Here is a 16,822-nt window from a genome sequence, read left to right on the forward strand (position 1 = left end):
ATAACAAAGTTCCTAAAAAACAAATCCCATCTGAAAGCCATGCTAAAAGACCGGAAATACTCAGCAAAAATGGTCATCCTCTCCCACTCAATACTACTCCCCATTACACAATAAATCCCACTTCATACTTAGGAATGAAGTTCTGTCGAACAATCTCAGCTCTTCCACCTGAAGTCACAAAACTTCACTTACTTCCTAGGTGGTTCCAAGGGCTGCCACGTCCCCGGGAAATAGTCCCTTCATAGGCACCCTTTCACTCACCAAGGCTGCAAACTCTCCAGCAGGTGTCTAACCTAATGCCACACCCTCTGCCCTGAGCCCATGGAAGCTCCGTATCAAATACCATACCATATCCTCTGCCCAATTCCTTGGGTCCTGGGTATTAAATCCCAGTCCTCTCTCCCTTGAGACTTGACAACACAAAACAACAAACGAGGGCTTCTGCTTCACCAAATCTCACCAGGACAGAGCAGTGATTTTGACCACGTTTCCAGTCCTTTACTTGTCACTGCTGACCATGCAAAGCTGTAACCACTTCAGGTGCCTTATGGTCCCCTAAGTCAGCCTCCATAACACTGTGGCCTGAACTGATGCTATCCTAGTCACCTTGTATCTCTCACAAGCACTGAGCCAAACACAGAACCTTCCACTTATTCTTCCTGACAGTGGCCAGGAAACATAAATAGCTCCTCAACACTGCCTTAGCAGTAGCAAGCTGCAGTCATCTTGGAAATGGGCTGCAAGAAAAGAACACCGTATTTTGCAAGAGAAGCTGGGAATCCATTTAACGGAGGATGAACACCCATCAGCCAACAGTCCCAAGGATAAAGTACGGAAAACTACCACCTAAAGCCTCTGGAAACGAAATGAAACCATCACAAAATGGAGCGGTACTTGCAGTTCAGAAAAAGAATGGCAGCATTCATTTTTTACAATATTTCGGCAAAGATCAGGCCCCCAGTTGTTACCATGGCTAGCAACTCATATCTTACTGGCTTGAAAACCAAATGACAGAGCTCAGAGTCAGTAACTGCTAAACATAAGAACGGATTCTGGAGAGGAGAGACCCCCGCCCCCAACGTTTTGTGGTGTTTTTGTTTTTGTTTTTTAATAGCAAAATATTCATAACATACATGTAGCTGCAGTCCCTGCAGAGTATGAATAGCACCGTATTCCAGAAAAAAAAATGATAAAAATGAGGGTTGACTATATCCTCAATTTACTGAGAGAATTTCAGATTCAAGAACTTCCACAAATTTGAAGCAGGAAAAATCCAAAAATAAAACACAATATGCATCTAACTTTTCAAAGCCAAAAACAAAGAGAAAAAATTTGGAATACTTAGTAAACAGCACGTACAAGCACACAAGAGAACCATTACACAAGACTTCCCAATAGAACTTATAGATATGAAAAGTCATTGAAATGGCATCCTTGCTATATAACAGAACGGGGTTAGCTGTCAACTCAAAACTCTATGTCCAGCAAAAATATCCCTCAAAAGAGTGTCTACTTGAGATTCCATAGAAACACCAAGGGAAGAACAGTATACAGACTGGAAGACTTTTGAGAGAAATTCAGAGACCAGCGGAGAAGCTGTAACACCCAGACCAATGTAAAATCAAGAAAGGATTCCAGCAAAACAGATAGGAAATTCTCCCATGAGGTTGATACCACATGCACACACAGAGGTTGTAAGACACTACTGTGAACAGTTATTTGCCAACAAATTGAAAGCTGGAAAAAACGATCAAATCCCTAGAAAGGCACAAATTAACAAGACTGAACAATAGAAAGAAATATAAACTATGTAAACAGATTTATAACTAGTAAGTAAATTTTTTTCCTCCAAATTTTTATTTAAATTCTAGTTAGTTATCCTATTGTGTAATATGGGTTTCAGGAGTGCGATTTTGTGACTTATCACTTACATGTAACACCCAGAGCTCATTACATCATATACCCTCCTTAATACCCATCACCAATCTAGCCCATCCATGTTCCTCCATCAGCCATCAGGGTGCAATTTGTAAATAGCATCAATTCCTTGATTTCTCTTTCTGCTGCCTAATGCAGGAAGATTTCTGTACATTGACTTTATATCCTGTGAATTTGCTGAATTCATATATTAGTTCCAGCAATTTTTTGGTGGAGTCTTTTGAGTTATCTACATAAAGTATCATGTTGCATGCAGAGACTGAAAGTTTGACTTCTTTGCCAATTGGATGCCTTTTATTATTTATTTATTATTTATTTATATTTTAAAGATTTAACTATTTATTTATTTATTTTTATTTTAAGGAATTTATTCATTTATTAGAGAGAACACTTATTTATTTATTATTTAAGGAATTTATTTATTTATTAGAGAGGGAGCACACCAGGGGAGTGGGGGTGGAGTGCGAGAGGGAGAAGCAGGCTCCCTGCTGGGAGCCCAACTCAAGGGCTGGGGGGCTGATCCCATGACCCTGGGATCACGACCTTCATCAAAGGCAGATGCTTAACCGACTCAGTTACCCAGGCGCACCTTGGGTGCTTTTATTTCTTTTTGTTATCTGATTGCTGAGGCCTGGGCTTCCAGTACTAGGCTAAATAACAGTGATGAGAGTGGACATCCCTGGCTTGTTCCTAACAATAGAGGAAAAGTTCTCAGTTTTTCCCCATTGAAGATGATATTGGCTGTGGGTCTTTGCATATGGCCTTTGTGATGTTGAGGGATGTTCCATCTATACCTACTTTGTTGAGATTTTTGATTACCGACTCAATGTCTTTGCTGGCTATGGGTGTGTTCAAACTGTCTATTTCTTCCTATTTCAGTTTCAGTAGTTGGTATGTTTCTTGGAACTTGTCAATTTCTTCCACATTGCCTAGATTGTTGGTGTATAATTTTTCATAATATGTTCTTATAATTGTTTATATCTCTGTAGTGTTGGTTGTGATCGCTCCTCTTTCCTTTGTGATTTTATGTATATGGGCTCTCTCTCTTTTCTTTTTGATATGTCTGGCTAGGAGTTTAACAATTTTATTAGTTCTTTCAAAGAACCATCTCTTAGTTTTGTTGATCTCTTCTACTGATTTTTTGTTTGTTTTTGTTTGTTTCTCTATCATTTATTTCTGCATAATCTTTATTATTTCCCTTCTCCTGCTGGATTTAGGCTTTATTTGTTTTTCCTTTAGCTGTGAGGTCAGATTTTGTAACTGAGACTTTTCTTGTTTCTTGAGGAAGCCCTGTATTGCTATATACTTCCCTCTTAGGACTGCCTTCACTCCATCCCAAAGGTTTTGGACTGTTGTGTATTCATTTTCATTTTCTTCCATGTACTTTATTATTTCTTTCCTAATTTCCTGGTTAACCCATTCATTCTTTAGAAAGATGTTCTTAACTTCCATGTATTTGTGGTCTTTCCAAATTTTGTCCTGCAGTTGATTACACGTTTCATAGAGTGGGGTCAGAAAATATGGCATGGTATGATCTCAGATGTTTTGTACTTGTTGAGGCCTGATTCGTGACCCAGCGTATGTTCCATTCTCGAGAATGTTCCATGTGCACTCGAAAAGAATGTGTATTCTGCTGCTTTAGGATGAAACGCTCTGCATACATCTAAGTCCATTTTGTCCAGCGTGTCATCCAAAGCCCTTGTTTCCTTGTTCATCTTCTGTTTAGGTAATTTGTCCATTGCTGTGAGGAGGCTGTTTAAGTCCCCTACTGTCATTGTACTATTATCAATGAGTTCCTTTGTTTGTTGTTAATTGTTTTATACATTTGGCTGCTCCCAAGTTGGGGGCATAAGGATTTACAATTATTAGATCTTCTTGATGAATGGATCCATTAATGATGTTACTGTGCCCTTCTTCATCTCTTCTTACAGTCTTTGGTTTAAAATCTAGTTTGTCGGGGAGCACCTGGCTGGCTCAGTTGGTTAGGTGACTGCGCTCAGCTCAGGTCATGAACCCAGGGGCCTGGGTATCAGGTTCTGCATTGGGCTCCCTGCTCAGCAGAGAGTCTGCTTCTCCCTTTCTCTTTCCCTTTGCCTCTCCCCTTGCTCGTGCTTGCTCTTTCTCTCAAATAAAGAAGTGAAATCTTAAAAAAATAAAATCTAGGTTCTCTGACGTAAGTATAGCTATTGCGGTTTTCTTTTGGTGTCCTTTAGCATAAAAAAATGCTTCTATATCCCCTCCCTTTCAATCTTCAGGTGTCTTTAGGTCTAAAATGGGTCTCTCATAGGTAGCAGAGAGATGGATCTTGTTTTTTGTTTGTTTGTTTGTATCCATTCTGATACCCTATGTCTTTTGACTGGAGCTTTTAGCCCATTTACGTTCAGGGTGATTATTAATACATATGAATTTAGTGCCATTGTATTACCTGTAGAGGTGGTGTGTCTGGTCATGTTCTCTGCTCCTTTCTAGTCTTTGTTGTTTTGGGAGTTTTTGTCCCCCCACTCAAAGAGTCCCCTTTTAATATTTCTTACAGGGTGGGTTTTGTGGCCACCATTTCCTTTAGTTTTTGTTTGTCTGGGAAAATATCTTTCTTTTTTTTAAATTTTTTATTGTTATGTTAATCACCATATATTACATCATTTGTTTTGGTGTAGTGTTCCATGATTCATTGTTTGTTCATAACACCCAGTGCTCCATGCAGAACGTGCCCTCTTTATTACCCATCACCAGGCTAACCCATCCCCCTACCCTCCTCCCCTCTAGAACCCTCAGTTTGTTTTTCAGAGTCCATCATCTCTCCTGGTTTGTCTCCCCCTCTGACTTACTCCCCTTCATTCTTCCTCTCCTGCTATCTTTTCTTTTTTCTTAAAATATGTTGCGTTATTTGTTTCAGAAGTACAGATCTGTGATTCAACAGTCTTGCACAATTCACAGCGCTCACCGTAGCACATACCCTCCCCAATGTCTATCACCCAGCCACCCCATCCCTCCCACCCCCAACCACTCCAGTAACACTCAGTTTGTTCCTGAGATTAAGAATTCCTCATATCAGTGAGGTAATATGATACATGTCTTTCTCTGATTGACTTATTTCACTAAACATAACACCCTCCAGTTCCATCCACGTCATTGCAAATGGCAAGATCTCATTCCTTTTGATGGCTGAGTAATATTCCATTGTGTATATATACCACATCTTCTTTATCCATTCATCTGTCGATGGACATCTTGGCTCTTTCCACAGTTTGGCTATTGTGGACATTGCTGCTACAAACATTGGGGTGCACGTACCCCTTTGGGTCCCTACATTTGTATCTTTGTATCTTTGGGGTAAATACCCAGTAGTGCAATTGCTGGATCGAATGGTAGCTCTAATTTCAACTGTTTGAGGAAACTCCATACTGTTTTCCAGAGTGGTTGCACCAGCTTGCACTGGGAAAATATCTTTCTATTCTGAATGACAGCCTTTCTGGATAAAGCATTCTTCTCTGCATATTTTTTTCCATTCAGCACATTGAATATATACTACCACTCTCTTCTGACCTGCCAAGCTTCTGTGGACAGATCTGCCATAACTCTTTATCTGTCTTCCCTTGTAGGTTAGGGACTGTTTTTCCCTTGCTGCTTTCAGGATTCTTTCCTTGTCTGTGTATTTTGTGATTTTGACTATGATTTGTCTTGGTGAGACAAAGGCCAGTCTTTGTTGAATTTCATGGGAGTTCTTGGGCTTCGTGGCTTTCGATATCTCCGTCCATCCCCAGATTGGGGAAATTTTCAGCTATAATCTGAACAAATAAACCTTCTGCCCCTTTTCCCTCTCTTCTTCTTCTGGGACTCCTGTGATATGAATGTTACTATGTTTTAAGAAGTCACTGAGTTCCTTACGTCTACCTTCATGAAACATTACCTTTGTTTCCTGCCTCATTTCAGCTTCATTGTTTTCCATAATTTTAGTTTCTATGTCACCGATTTGTTCCTCTAATTCATTGATCCTCATTCTTATGGCATCATTCAGTTTTTGCATCTCTGTTACAGCATTTTTTATTTCAGCCTGACTAGCTTTAGCTCCTTTATGTCTGCTAAGGGATTCTCTAGTGTCTTCTATGGTTTTCTCGAGCACAGCTAGTATTCTTATAATTGTTTAAATTCTAGTTCAGACATCTTACTTAGATCTGTATTGATAAAATCCCTGGCTGTTAATTCTTCCTCTTCTCAAATTCCTCCATCTTGTCTTTTTGTCCAGGAAAAAAAAAAAGGAAGGAAGGAAGGAAAGGAAGGAAGGAAGGAGGGAAGGAGGGAAAAAGAAAGAAAGAAAAGGAAGCTAGGTCCTAGGTGTGTTTTGGTCTGCTTGTTAAAAGAAGCTAGAATCAATTTTTTTTATTATGTTCAGTTAGCCAGCATATAGTACATCATAAGTTTTTGTAGTGTTTGATTCATTAGTTGTGTATTTTTGAAAAAAAATAATAATTAAAATAAAATAAGTAATAAAATAAGTAATAAAATAAAATAAGTAATTAAATTACCTTAAAAATAATAAACATAATGATTAAATAAAAATAAAAAGGACGGGGTGCCTGGGTGGCTCAGTCGATAAGCGTCTGCCTTCTGTTCGGGGTCATGATCCCAGGGTTCTGTGTTCGAGCCCCGCATCCGGCTCCCTGCTCCGTGGGAAGCCTGCTTCTCCCTCTCCCACTCCCCCTGCCTGTGTTCCCTCTCTCACTGTGTCTTTCTCTGTCAAATAAATAAAATCTTTAAAAAAATAAAAAAAATAAAAAGGAAGACACATCCTGTTTCTCAGAGAGCTGAAGTGTTGCAGCACTCTGATCAGTACACTTGGTGCAGGGGTGGGGTTTGTCCTGGTCTTCTGGGGGAGGGGCCTGCTGCTCTGATTCTCAGGTGGACTTGCCCTTGTGGAGATGCACCTGCAGGGCACAATGCGGCAGGGCTTGGTGTTAGTGGCTGGTGCCTCTATTGGGTGGTGCTCTTTTGCTCTCTGATGGCATTCAGTGCTGTTGGGCAGGGAGGAAATGGTGACGCCCTGCTCGCTTGTGCTCACCACCCTTCAGGAAGCCCTCACAGAAGAGCACACAATCACCTCTCCAGGGTCCTCAACTTCTGTCAGATCCCTGCCTTCACCATGTGTGTGTCCAAGCTGTCTGCCTGCTCAGTGGCGCAGTACTCCTGTGTTTTATCTCAGGTGTAAGGCTGGGTTTCAAAACTCCAAATTGTAGAGATCCCCGTGACGGCGGATGGACCCATGCCAATCCCCTGGGGGAGGGTCTTGCTGCAACAGAAAGCTCGTACCAAGACTCATTGCCTTCACCTAGTACCCTTCCTATCATCCCAAATGGGGCAGCTCAATGGCACCCAGTGGGTCATGTGCCGCAGGAGGGGTCATGTCCCTTCCCCCAGATGCACTCCAGCGGGGAAATTCTCTCTCTCCATGCCCCAGGGGATCCTCAGACCACACTGCCCCCTCCTGGGTCTCCATCTTCCTTCCCCACTGGAGCACCACTAAGTCTGCCAGTTGTGATCCTGGCAACAGTGGGGACCTCCAAAACATGAGACTGTGTGCTCTTCTGTTTATAAAATCTTGCAATAGTCCTCCCCTCTCCTTTTCCCAGTAAATGGTTTTGGGGAAGAATTTTTCTTGTGTAATTCTCAGAGTGCACTCTCTCTCTCCCCTCTCTCACTCCTCTCGCCACAATCAGAGCTTCCACCTCCATCACAGCACCTGCAGTTCTTCTCTCTTCCAAATGAACTCTCTGCAGTTCCTAAATTCCATGATATGCCCCCCTCCCCCTCCTTGCAGTTCTAGTTGTGCATTTTTACTCTCTCAATCATTGGCTTGATTTCTTGGGTGTTCAAAGTGATTTAATCTAGCTGTGTTCCAGGGACAAGGCAAGCCTAGGATCTCCCTACTCTTCTGCCATCTTAACTCTTCCCACGAAGCTCAATTTAAAAAAAAAAATCATTTTCCTCTCTTCTTCTCCTCTCTTCTTAGCCCTCTGTTCCAGGAATCTGGTAGCACCCTAAAGACCTGATGAAGGAACCTGGCAGCACACCCCATTCCTGTCAAAACCAGCCAGATCCTGTATTTCCCTATAAAATGCTCCAGCCCCTTCCTCCAGGAAGGCTTGCAGGTTCCTGAAGACCAGAGGCTGCTGCAGACTCTGTTTGCCTGGCAAAGCAAAGATTGTTCTTCTTTATCCCAAACTCGGTCTCTGTGTTATATTTTGGCTTCAAAGCTCAGAGACCGGTTTTCCACAACATACCCACACTTTGATTGCCCTTGTTAATCACTATCTTGAGAATGTAGAGATCTATTGCTATCTTCCTTTTGGTTGTTGTTTGTGAAATGATGATTTTCTGTAGTGGTATGCTTTGATTCTCTTTGTCTTCTGTTTATCTATTGTAGGGTTTTGTTTTGGCCTCCTTGAGGCTTACTTGCCAGATCTTAGAGATAGAACTGTGTTTTGCATTGATAACTGTAATCACAAGTAAGAACTCTATACTTTTACTCCTCCCTTTTATGTTTTTGATGTCACAATTTACATCTTTTTATATTGTGTATCCAGTAACAAATTCTTGTAGCTATATTTTCAATTCTTTGATTTTTTTTTTTTTTTACTCCTATAGTAAAGTGGTTAGTTTTAGACTATTTTCAGGGAAAGAAACAACAAATGTTGGAGAGGCTGTGGAGAAAGGGGAACGCTGTTACACTGTTGGTGGGATTGCAAGTTGGTACAGCCACTTTGGAAAACAGTGTGGAGGTTCCTCAAAAATTTAAAAATAGAGCTACCCTCTGACCCAGCAATTGCACTCCTGGGTATTTACCCCAAAGACAGAGATGTAGTGAAAAGAAGGGCCATATGCACCCCAGTGTTCATAGCAGCAATCTCCGCAATAGCCAAACTGTAGAAAGACCTGAGATGCCCTTCAACAGATGAATGGATCAAGAAGATGTGGTCCATATATACAATGGAATACGACTCAGCCATCAGAAAGGATGAATACCCAACTTTTACATCTACATGGATGGGACTGCAGGAGATGATGCTAAGTGAAATAAGTCAAGCAGAGAAAGTCAATTAGCATATGGTTTCACTTATTTGTGGAATATAAGGAAGAGCATGGAGGACATTAGGAGAAGGAAGGGAACAATGAAGGGGGGAAATCAGAGGTGGAGATGAACCATGAGGACTATGGACTCTGAGAAACAAACTGAGGGTTCTAGAGGGGAGGGGGGAGGAGGGATGGGTCAGCCTGGTGATGGGTATTAAGGAGGGCATGTTCTGCATGGAGCACTGTGTGTTATACACAAACAATGAATCATGGAACACTACATTAAAAACTAATGATGTAATGTATGGTGTTAACATAATAAAATAAAATAAAATAAAAAGAAATCAGAATCTCAGTTATTTACCTACCCATATCCGTTACAAGATTATTCACAGTATCCAAGAGGTAGAAACAGCTCAAATCCCATCCTCAGATGAATGGATAAACAATTGTGCTATATACATAGAATGCAATGTCATTCAGTATTATAAAAAGAGATTCTGATAGGTTATAACACAGATGAATCTTGAAAACTCTATGCTTACTGAAAGCCAATCACAAAAGGGCAAAATTGTTTAGGATCCCACTCATATGAGGTATCTAAAGTAGTTAAAATCAGACACACAAAAAATAAAAAGATTATTGCTTACCAGAGTCTGGGGGAAGGGGAAGTGAAATTAGTGTTTAATGGGTCTGTCTTGCAAGATGAAGATGTTCTAGAAATCTATTACACAGTATGGATATACTTAACACTACTGAGTTGTACACTTAAAAATGTGTTAGATAGGGGCGCCTGGGTGGCTCAGTCAGTTAAGCATCTGCCTTTGGCTCAGGTCATGATCCCAGGATCCTGGGATCAAGCTTGGCATTGGCATTGGGCTCCCTGCTCATTGGGGAGCCTGCTTCTTTCTCTCTCCCTCTGCCCCTCCCCTCCTCTGCTCATGCTTTCTCTGCTCTCTATCTCAAATAAATAAATAAAATCTTTTTAAGAAAATTTTAAAAATGTGTAAGATAGAAAATTTAAAGTTGTATGTTTGTTACCACAATTAAAATAACATTTAAAAATAATATTATAAAACTTGCTGATAGATCAAAATTCTAACAGAGTTGGGGGCATTCTCCAATGAATTCAGAGTAGGATAGCCTGTCATTTCCTCCGTACCTCACAGAATTCCCTTGCTGCACATGATACAATTCTCCCACAAACTATTTTTTGTTGTATCTGAAAAAATCTATGTACCTAGTCACTCATATTCCCTAGGTATAGACCACTTCTAATACCCTAGCACACCATAAAGGCTAGATTGCAAGCTAAGAATTACTTCACCTCCAGATGCAAAAATAAAGGAGCATTACATTTATCTCTCCCTTCTTTGACACTAAGATGTTTTTTTCCACCACATGAGGCCAACTTAAGACAAATTTATTTCCATCTGAGTCAGTGACATTCTTTGGCACTAAGTGAATGATAAATAATTTAATTATACATTCATTCCTGGCATTCATGAAAACCTTGTGTTGTGTTTTAGGAATCCTATAATGACTGTGGCTTAAGTGATGGTTTATCTGCTAAAACCCATGGAATCACCCAAATAATTTCATAAACGGGATGTCTGAGTCTTAGTTTTCACTCAGACTTGAAATGTAAAAATACCTAAGTGAAAAGTGCACATGTAGAACATGTAAATATTTAGGAAATCTTCTTAAGCATTAGTACAAGTAGATCAAACTAAATGCAGAATCAATGGCTAGTCACCAAAATAATTAACTTAACTAGAATACTATATTATACCAAACAAAAGGCAACATTACTACTGTCCTAAAATCTAAAGCTTTTTAATTCATGCCTTGTAAAATCCAAATTAGTTACCATTTGAGTTTTAATAAAGAACATTTCTTAAACTTTGTCATTCCTGTTTCCTGAAGTGACCTACCTGCCAGAAACCTTTCCATAAGTTTGCTGTGAGTCATTTTCATGATGGTTCTACCTGAGTATGTAGCCAAAGTGGGGTCGGCACCATAGGAGAGGAGCAAGCGGACAATTTCCAAGTGATCATTCTCAACTGCATCATGGAGTGGCCTAGGAAGAGATGTGCAGGGGGATTAAAGCATGTACACATGTTTCTGAAGTTGTTTCTTTAACAATAGGCAAAATAGGGTGGGATAAGCTTCCTACATGCAATATGTCCAAAAAATATATGTACTGCCCAGCCATTCTACAGATAGGGAAACAGGCATGATGACTGGCCCAAGATCACATGATAAATTACTGTTATTTCTATATGTCCTTTGTAGAGCTTTTGAAGGGATTATTTCAGAACTAATTCTCAAATGCAAATCTATTTTAATCCAAGACCCTAACTCAAGACAGAAGTGAAAACATTCAAGGACATCGAGCAGTGACAGACTGTATAAAGGTAACTCACGGGGCAGGGGTGGTGAGGGGAGATCCCATCCTCATGCAAATGAAAGCAATAGAAGAAACAACTGCTACACAGCTTTTACAAGTGCCTACTCCATTATTGGTGGGGGTGGAAAGCAAAAAATAAACTACTGGGACTTCATCAAAATAAAAACTGCACACTGAAGGAAAGTGTGCAGAAGATATCTGTAAATGACATATCTGATAAAGGGCTAGTATCCAAAATACATAATGAACTTACCGAACTCAACACCTCAGAAACAAATAATCCAGTTAAAAAATGGGCAGAAGACATGAATAGACATTTGTCCACGGAAGACATGCAATTGGCCAACAACACATGCAAAGATGCTCAACATCACTCATCATCAGGGGGATGTAATCAAAACTCCAGTGACATACCACCTCACACCTGTCAGAATAGCTAAAATTAACAACAACCCACAAGTAACAACAGGTGTTGGCAAGGATGTGGAGGAACAGGGAACACTCTTTCACTGTTGGTGGGAATGCAAGTTGGTAAGCCACTTTGCAAAACAGTGTGGAGGTGCCTCAAATAATTAAAAATAGAGCTACCCTATGTACTACTGGGTATTTACTACAGATGTAGTTAAAAGAAGGGCCACATGCACCCGAATGTTCATAACAGCAATGTCTACAATAGCCAAACTGTGGAAGAAACTGAGATGCCCTTCAACAGATGAATGGATAAAGAAAATGTGGTCCATATATACAATGGAATATTACTGAGCCATCAGAAAGGATGAATACCCAACATTTGCATCAACATGGACGAAACTGGAGGAGATTATGCTAAGTGAAATAAGTTACACAAAGAAAGACAATTATCATGTGGTTTTACTTATCTGTGGAACATGAGGAAGAACATGGAGGACATTAGGAGAAGGAAGGGAAAAATGAAGAGGGGGGAATCGGAAGGAGAGATGAACCATGAGAGACTATGGACTCTGAGAAACAAACTGAGGGTTTTAGAGGGGAGGTGGGTGGGGGGATGGGTTAGCCCAGTGATGGGTATCAAGGAGGGCACGTACTGCATGGAGAACTGGGTGTTATACACAAACAATGAATCATGGATCACCACATCAAAAACTAATGATGTACTGTATAGTGATTTACATAACATAATAAAATAAAATTAAAAAAAAGAAAAGAAAAAAAATTCAAAGACTAAAAAATAGAGGGAAAAGGACCAAGGTTTTTGAAAGCAACAATAACAATAGTAACTTCATCAAGATAAAAAGTTTCTACAGAACAAAGGAAACACTCAACAAAACTAAGAGGCAATCCACCAAATGGGAGAAGGTATTTACAAGTGGCATTACAGATAAAGGGATGGTATCCAAGATCTAGAAAGAACTTCTCAAACTCAACACCCAAAAAACAAATAATCAAGTCAAAAAATGGGCAGAAGACATGAACAGACACCTCTCCAAAGAAGACATACAAATGGCTAACAGACACATGAAAAAATGTTCATTATCATTAGCCATCAGGGAAATTCAAATCAAAACCACAATGAGATACCACCTGTACCAGTTAGAATGGCAAAAATTACTAAGACAGGAAACAAGTGTTGGCAAAGATGTGGAAAAAGGGGAACCCTCTTACACTGTTGGTGGGAATGCAATTTGGTACAGCCACTCTGGAAAACAGTATGGAGGTTCCTCAAGACATTAAAAATAGAGCTACTCTACGACCCAACAATTGCACTATTAGGTACTTATCCCACAAAGATACAGATGTAGTGAAAAGAAGGGGCACATGCACCCCAATGTTCATAGCAGCAATGTCCACAACAGCCAAACTGGAAAGAGCCGAGATGCCCTTCAACTGACAAATGGATACATAAGATGTGGCACACATACACAATGGAATAATCAGAAAGGACGAATATCCACCATTTACATGGACATGGGTGGAACTGGACGGAATTATGCTAAGTGAAATAAGTCAAGCAGAGAAAGACAATTATCAGATGCTTTCACTTAAATGTAGAACATAAGGAATAGCACAGAGGACATTAGGGAAAGGGATGGAAAACTGGGAAGAAATCAGAGAGGGAGACAAACCATGAAAGACTCTGGACTCTCGGAAACAAACTTACAGAAGGGAGGGGCGTGGGGAGTTGGGGTAACAGGGTGATGGGCATTAAGGAGGGCAGGTGTGGTGATGAGCAGTGGGTGTTTCATGGAACTAATGAATCGCTGAACACTACATCAAAAACTAATGATGTACTCTATGTTGGCTAATTTAATATAATAAAAAAAAAGAAAGAGGGGAAAAGAAAGAAAATCAGGAACTAGGTACAGCCTAACATTGAAGCATACCCAATTGTTCTGTGAAAACACACAAACACACACCAACTTAGAAACCAGAATTAATCCTACAAGGCTCACTATCAATAGAGTTCTCTTTTTATTAAGCTAAAGAGTTAAAGGCTATAGCCATAACAATTTAGAATATTGGTTTGGAATGACAGGAAAAGCAAAATGAGAATGAAGAACCCCAAATGCATGGTCTTAAAAATAATTAATAATAATTAAAAAATAGGAAATTCTTTCCTATTAAAGAATGAGTAATATTCCATTCACAGGTATATACCATACTTTGTTTATCCTTTGATCCATTAACAGACACTTAGGTATTTTTTTTCCACTTCTTGGCCATTGTGAACAATGCTTAAATGAACATGGGGATGTAAATATCTCCTTAATATTGTTTTGGATTCACACACATACAGAAGTAGGACTACAGAATTATATGGTAATTCTATTTTTAATTTTTTTGAGGAACTACCCTACTGTTTTCCATAATAGCTACTCCATTCCACATTTACACCAGTAGTACACAAGGTTCTAATTTCTTCATACTGTTGTCCACACTTGGTATTTTCTGTGTTACTTTTAATACCAGGGTCATGGGGTGATACTATAGTTTCAATTTGCATTTCCCAAATAATTAGTGACTTTGAGCACCTTTTCATGTACTTGTTGGCCAATTGCATATCATTTTGCAGAAGTGTCTAACTGCTTTGCACACATTAAAATTGGGTTGTGTTTTGGTTATTGAGTTCTAGGAGTGTCCTATATATTCTTCATGTTAATTCCTTTTTAGATACATAACTTGCAAATAATTTCTCTCATTCTTGTCATACTAATAATTAATTTATGACTTTCAGACAGACACAATTCATATCAGAGCCCATACTTTGGAACTGATAGCAAGTGAGCACCACTTGATAAAGACCAGAGAGCCTACTAATACCACAGATAGGGCAGAGCAAAAGATTATTGGGTCTTGTGAACAGAGGCACCTTCTGCTGGGAAACTACATGTACAGCTCAAGAAAACACTTACTCTCAGAAAAGTCGGATAGGGCCCCAGATGCTCTCCTTGAGCTGAGCAGTGAGGGTCTTTCCTTGTACGAAGCCAGTCTGAAAAGACTGGGAGAGATGGCTGTTTTCCAAGTGCTGTAGTGCCAATAAGAGATCATGAAGAACACATACACACAAACAAGAAAACATGGCTCACTCTAAAGAATAAAATAATCTCCAGGAAATGACCCTAAAAAAAAATTATCAGCTAAAAGGGAAGGCAGATAACGGAATGAAGTCAGGAATGATGCATATGCAAAATGAGAACATAGCAACAAAGAGAAACTATGAAATAGGAACTAAGCAGAAAAATGGACATGAAAAATATAATAACAACAGACAACTTCACTAGAAAGTTTTGGCATCAAACTTGGTCATGCAGAAGAAAGAATCAATGAACACAAAGACAAGTTATTCGCATTCTTGAGTCAAAGAAGCAACAGAAATAGAAAAGTGAACAGAACCTAAGGGATTTACAGGACACCATCAAAGTAATATAAATATTATGGGGATCCAGTGGGATCATTCAACACAATCAGTGGGACTTATTTAGGGGATGCAAGGATGATTTAATATTTGCAAATTAATCAGCCATAAATGTGATACACCACAGAAGGAAAAAAAAGGATGAAAATCAGATGATACATCTCAAGCATCCATTCATGATAAAAACTCCCAACTTCCTGAGCAAGGAAAACAGAAGCAAAATCAAACTTTTGGAAACTACACCAAAGCAAAAAATATTTTGCACATAGAAGGAAACCATAAACAAAACAGAAAGTCAGCCTACTGAATGGAAAAAAAAGATATTTGCAGATGATATACCCAAGAAGGGGTTAATACCCAAAATATACAAAGAACTTACATAATTTAACATCAAGAAGACTAATAACTTGATTGAAAGAAGGGCAGAGGATCTGAATAGACATTTTTCAAAAGAAGACATCTCAGTGGCCAACAGACACATGAAAACATGCTCAACATCTCTCATCATCCGGGAAATGCAAATAAATCAACACTACCATGAGATATCACATTCCACCTGTCGGAATGGCTAAAGTCAACAACACAAGAACAAAGTGTTGTTGAGGCTATAGAGAAAAAGGAACCACTGCTGGTGAGAATGCAAATTAGTACAGCCAATCAAGGAATTCAAATAAGTTACTTAACTGAATGGATGGGCTACAAAAACACCACAGCAAGGCAATTCATTGACATCAAAACAAAAAATTACATAATGCAAATGTGACATTAACAGAGATAGAAATCATAAAAAAGAAGCATACGAATTCTGGAGATGGGAACTCAGTGAATTAAATAGAGAATGCAATAGAAAGCATCAATATCAGAGTATACCAAATAGAAGAAAGAATCAGTAAAATAGTAGAGGAACTCTGAAATAACCCGTATGAAGAGATAAATAAATGGAGTAAAGGAAGCCTACTAGATCTATGAGACACCACTGAAAAACCACAAGATCCAAATCCCTAGAAATCTGGAAAGAAAAGAAGAGAGGGAGAAGCAGCAGAAAGTTTATTTAAAGAAATAGTGGTTGAGAACTTTCCCAACCTAGGGAGAGATCTGAAATCCAAATTCATGAAGATATACTTCATGTGTATATACCCCATTTCTACAGTTCAAATGATCTTTTCCAAGACACTTTGTAATAGAACTCTCAAAAATCAAAGACAAAGAGAGATCCTAAAGGCAGCAAGGAAAAGGAGACTGTAACATACACAAAACTCTGATTATCAGCAGATTTCTCAGTACAAACCTTATAAGCCAGGGGAAAGTGGGATGGTACACTCAAAGTGCTAAAAGAAAAAATATTGCCAACCATAAACATGCTATCTAGCAAAATTATCTTTTAGAAATAAAGGAAAAATACTTTCCCATATAGAACTAGGAGAACTCATCATCACTAGACCTTTCTTACAAGAAATGGAAAGGGGTTCTTCAAGCTGAAATCTTGACACTAACTAGTAATGAAAGGACACTAACTA

At 39.3% G+C, this 16,822-nt stretch overlaps 1 protein-coding gene across 1 annotated transcript in view; it reads right to left on the reverse strand.

The window, feature by feature from the left end:
* LOC148162016 (BCL-6 corepressor-like) overlaps positions 1-16,822 on the reverse strand; it is a 53,698-nt gene that overhangs the window by 8,120 nt on the left and 28,756 nt on the right. Inside the window, 1 exon segment of the mRNA XM_088020461.1 lies at positions 10,938-11,083. Within this exon segment, the coding sequence (XP_087876587.1) occupies positions 10,938-11,083 (146 nt within the window).

Source organism: Eumetopias jubatus, unplaced genomic scaffold (genome assembly GCF_037043125.1).
Source record: "Eumetopias jubatus isolate StellerSeaLion01/CBP00866 unplaced genomic scaffold, mEumJub1_p1.0 scaffold_27, whole genome shotgun sequence".
Lineage (NCBI taxonomy): Eukaryota > Metazoa > Chordata > Mammalia > Carnivora > Otariidae > Eumetopias > Eumetopias jubatus.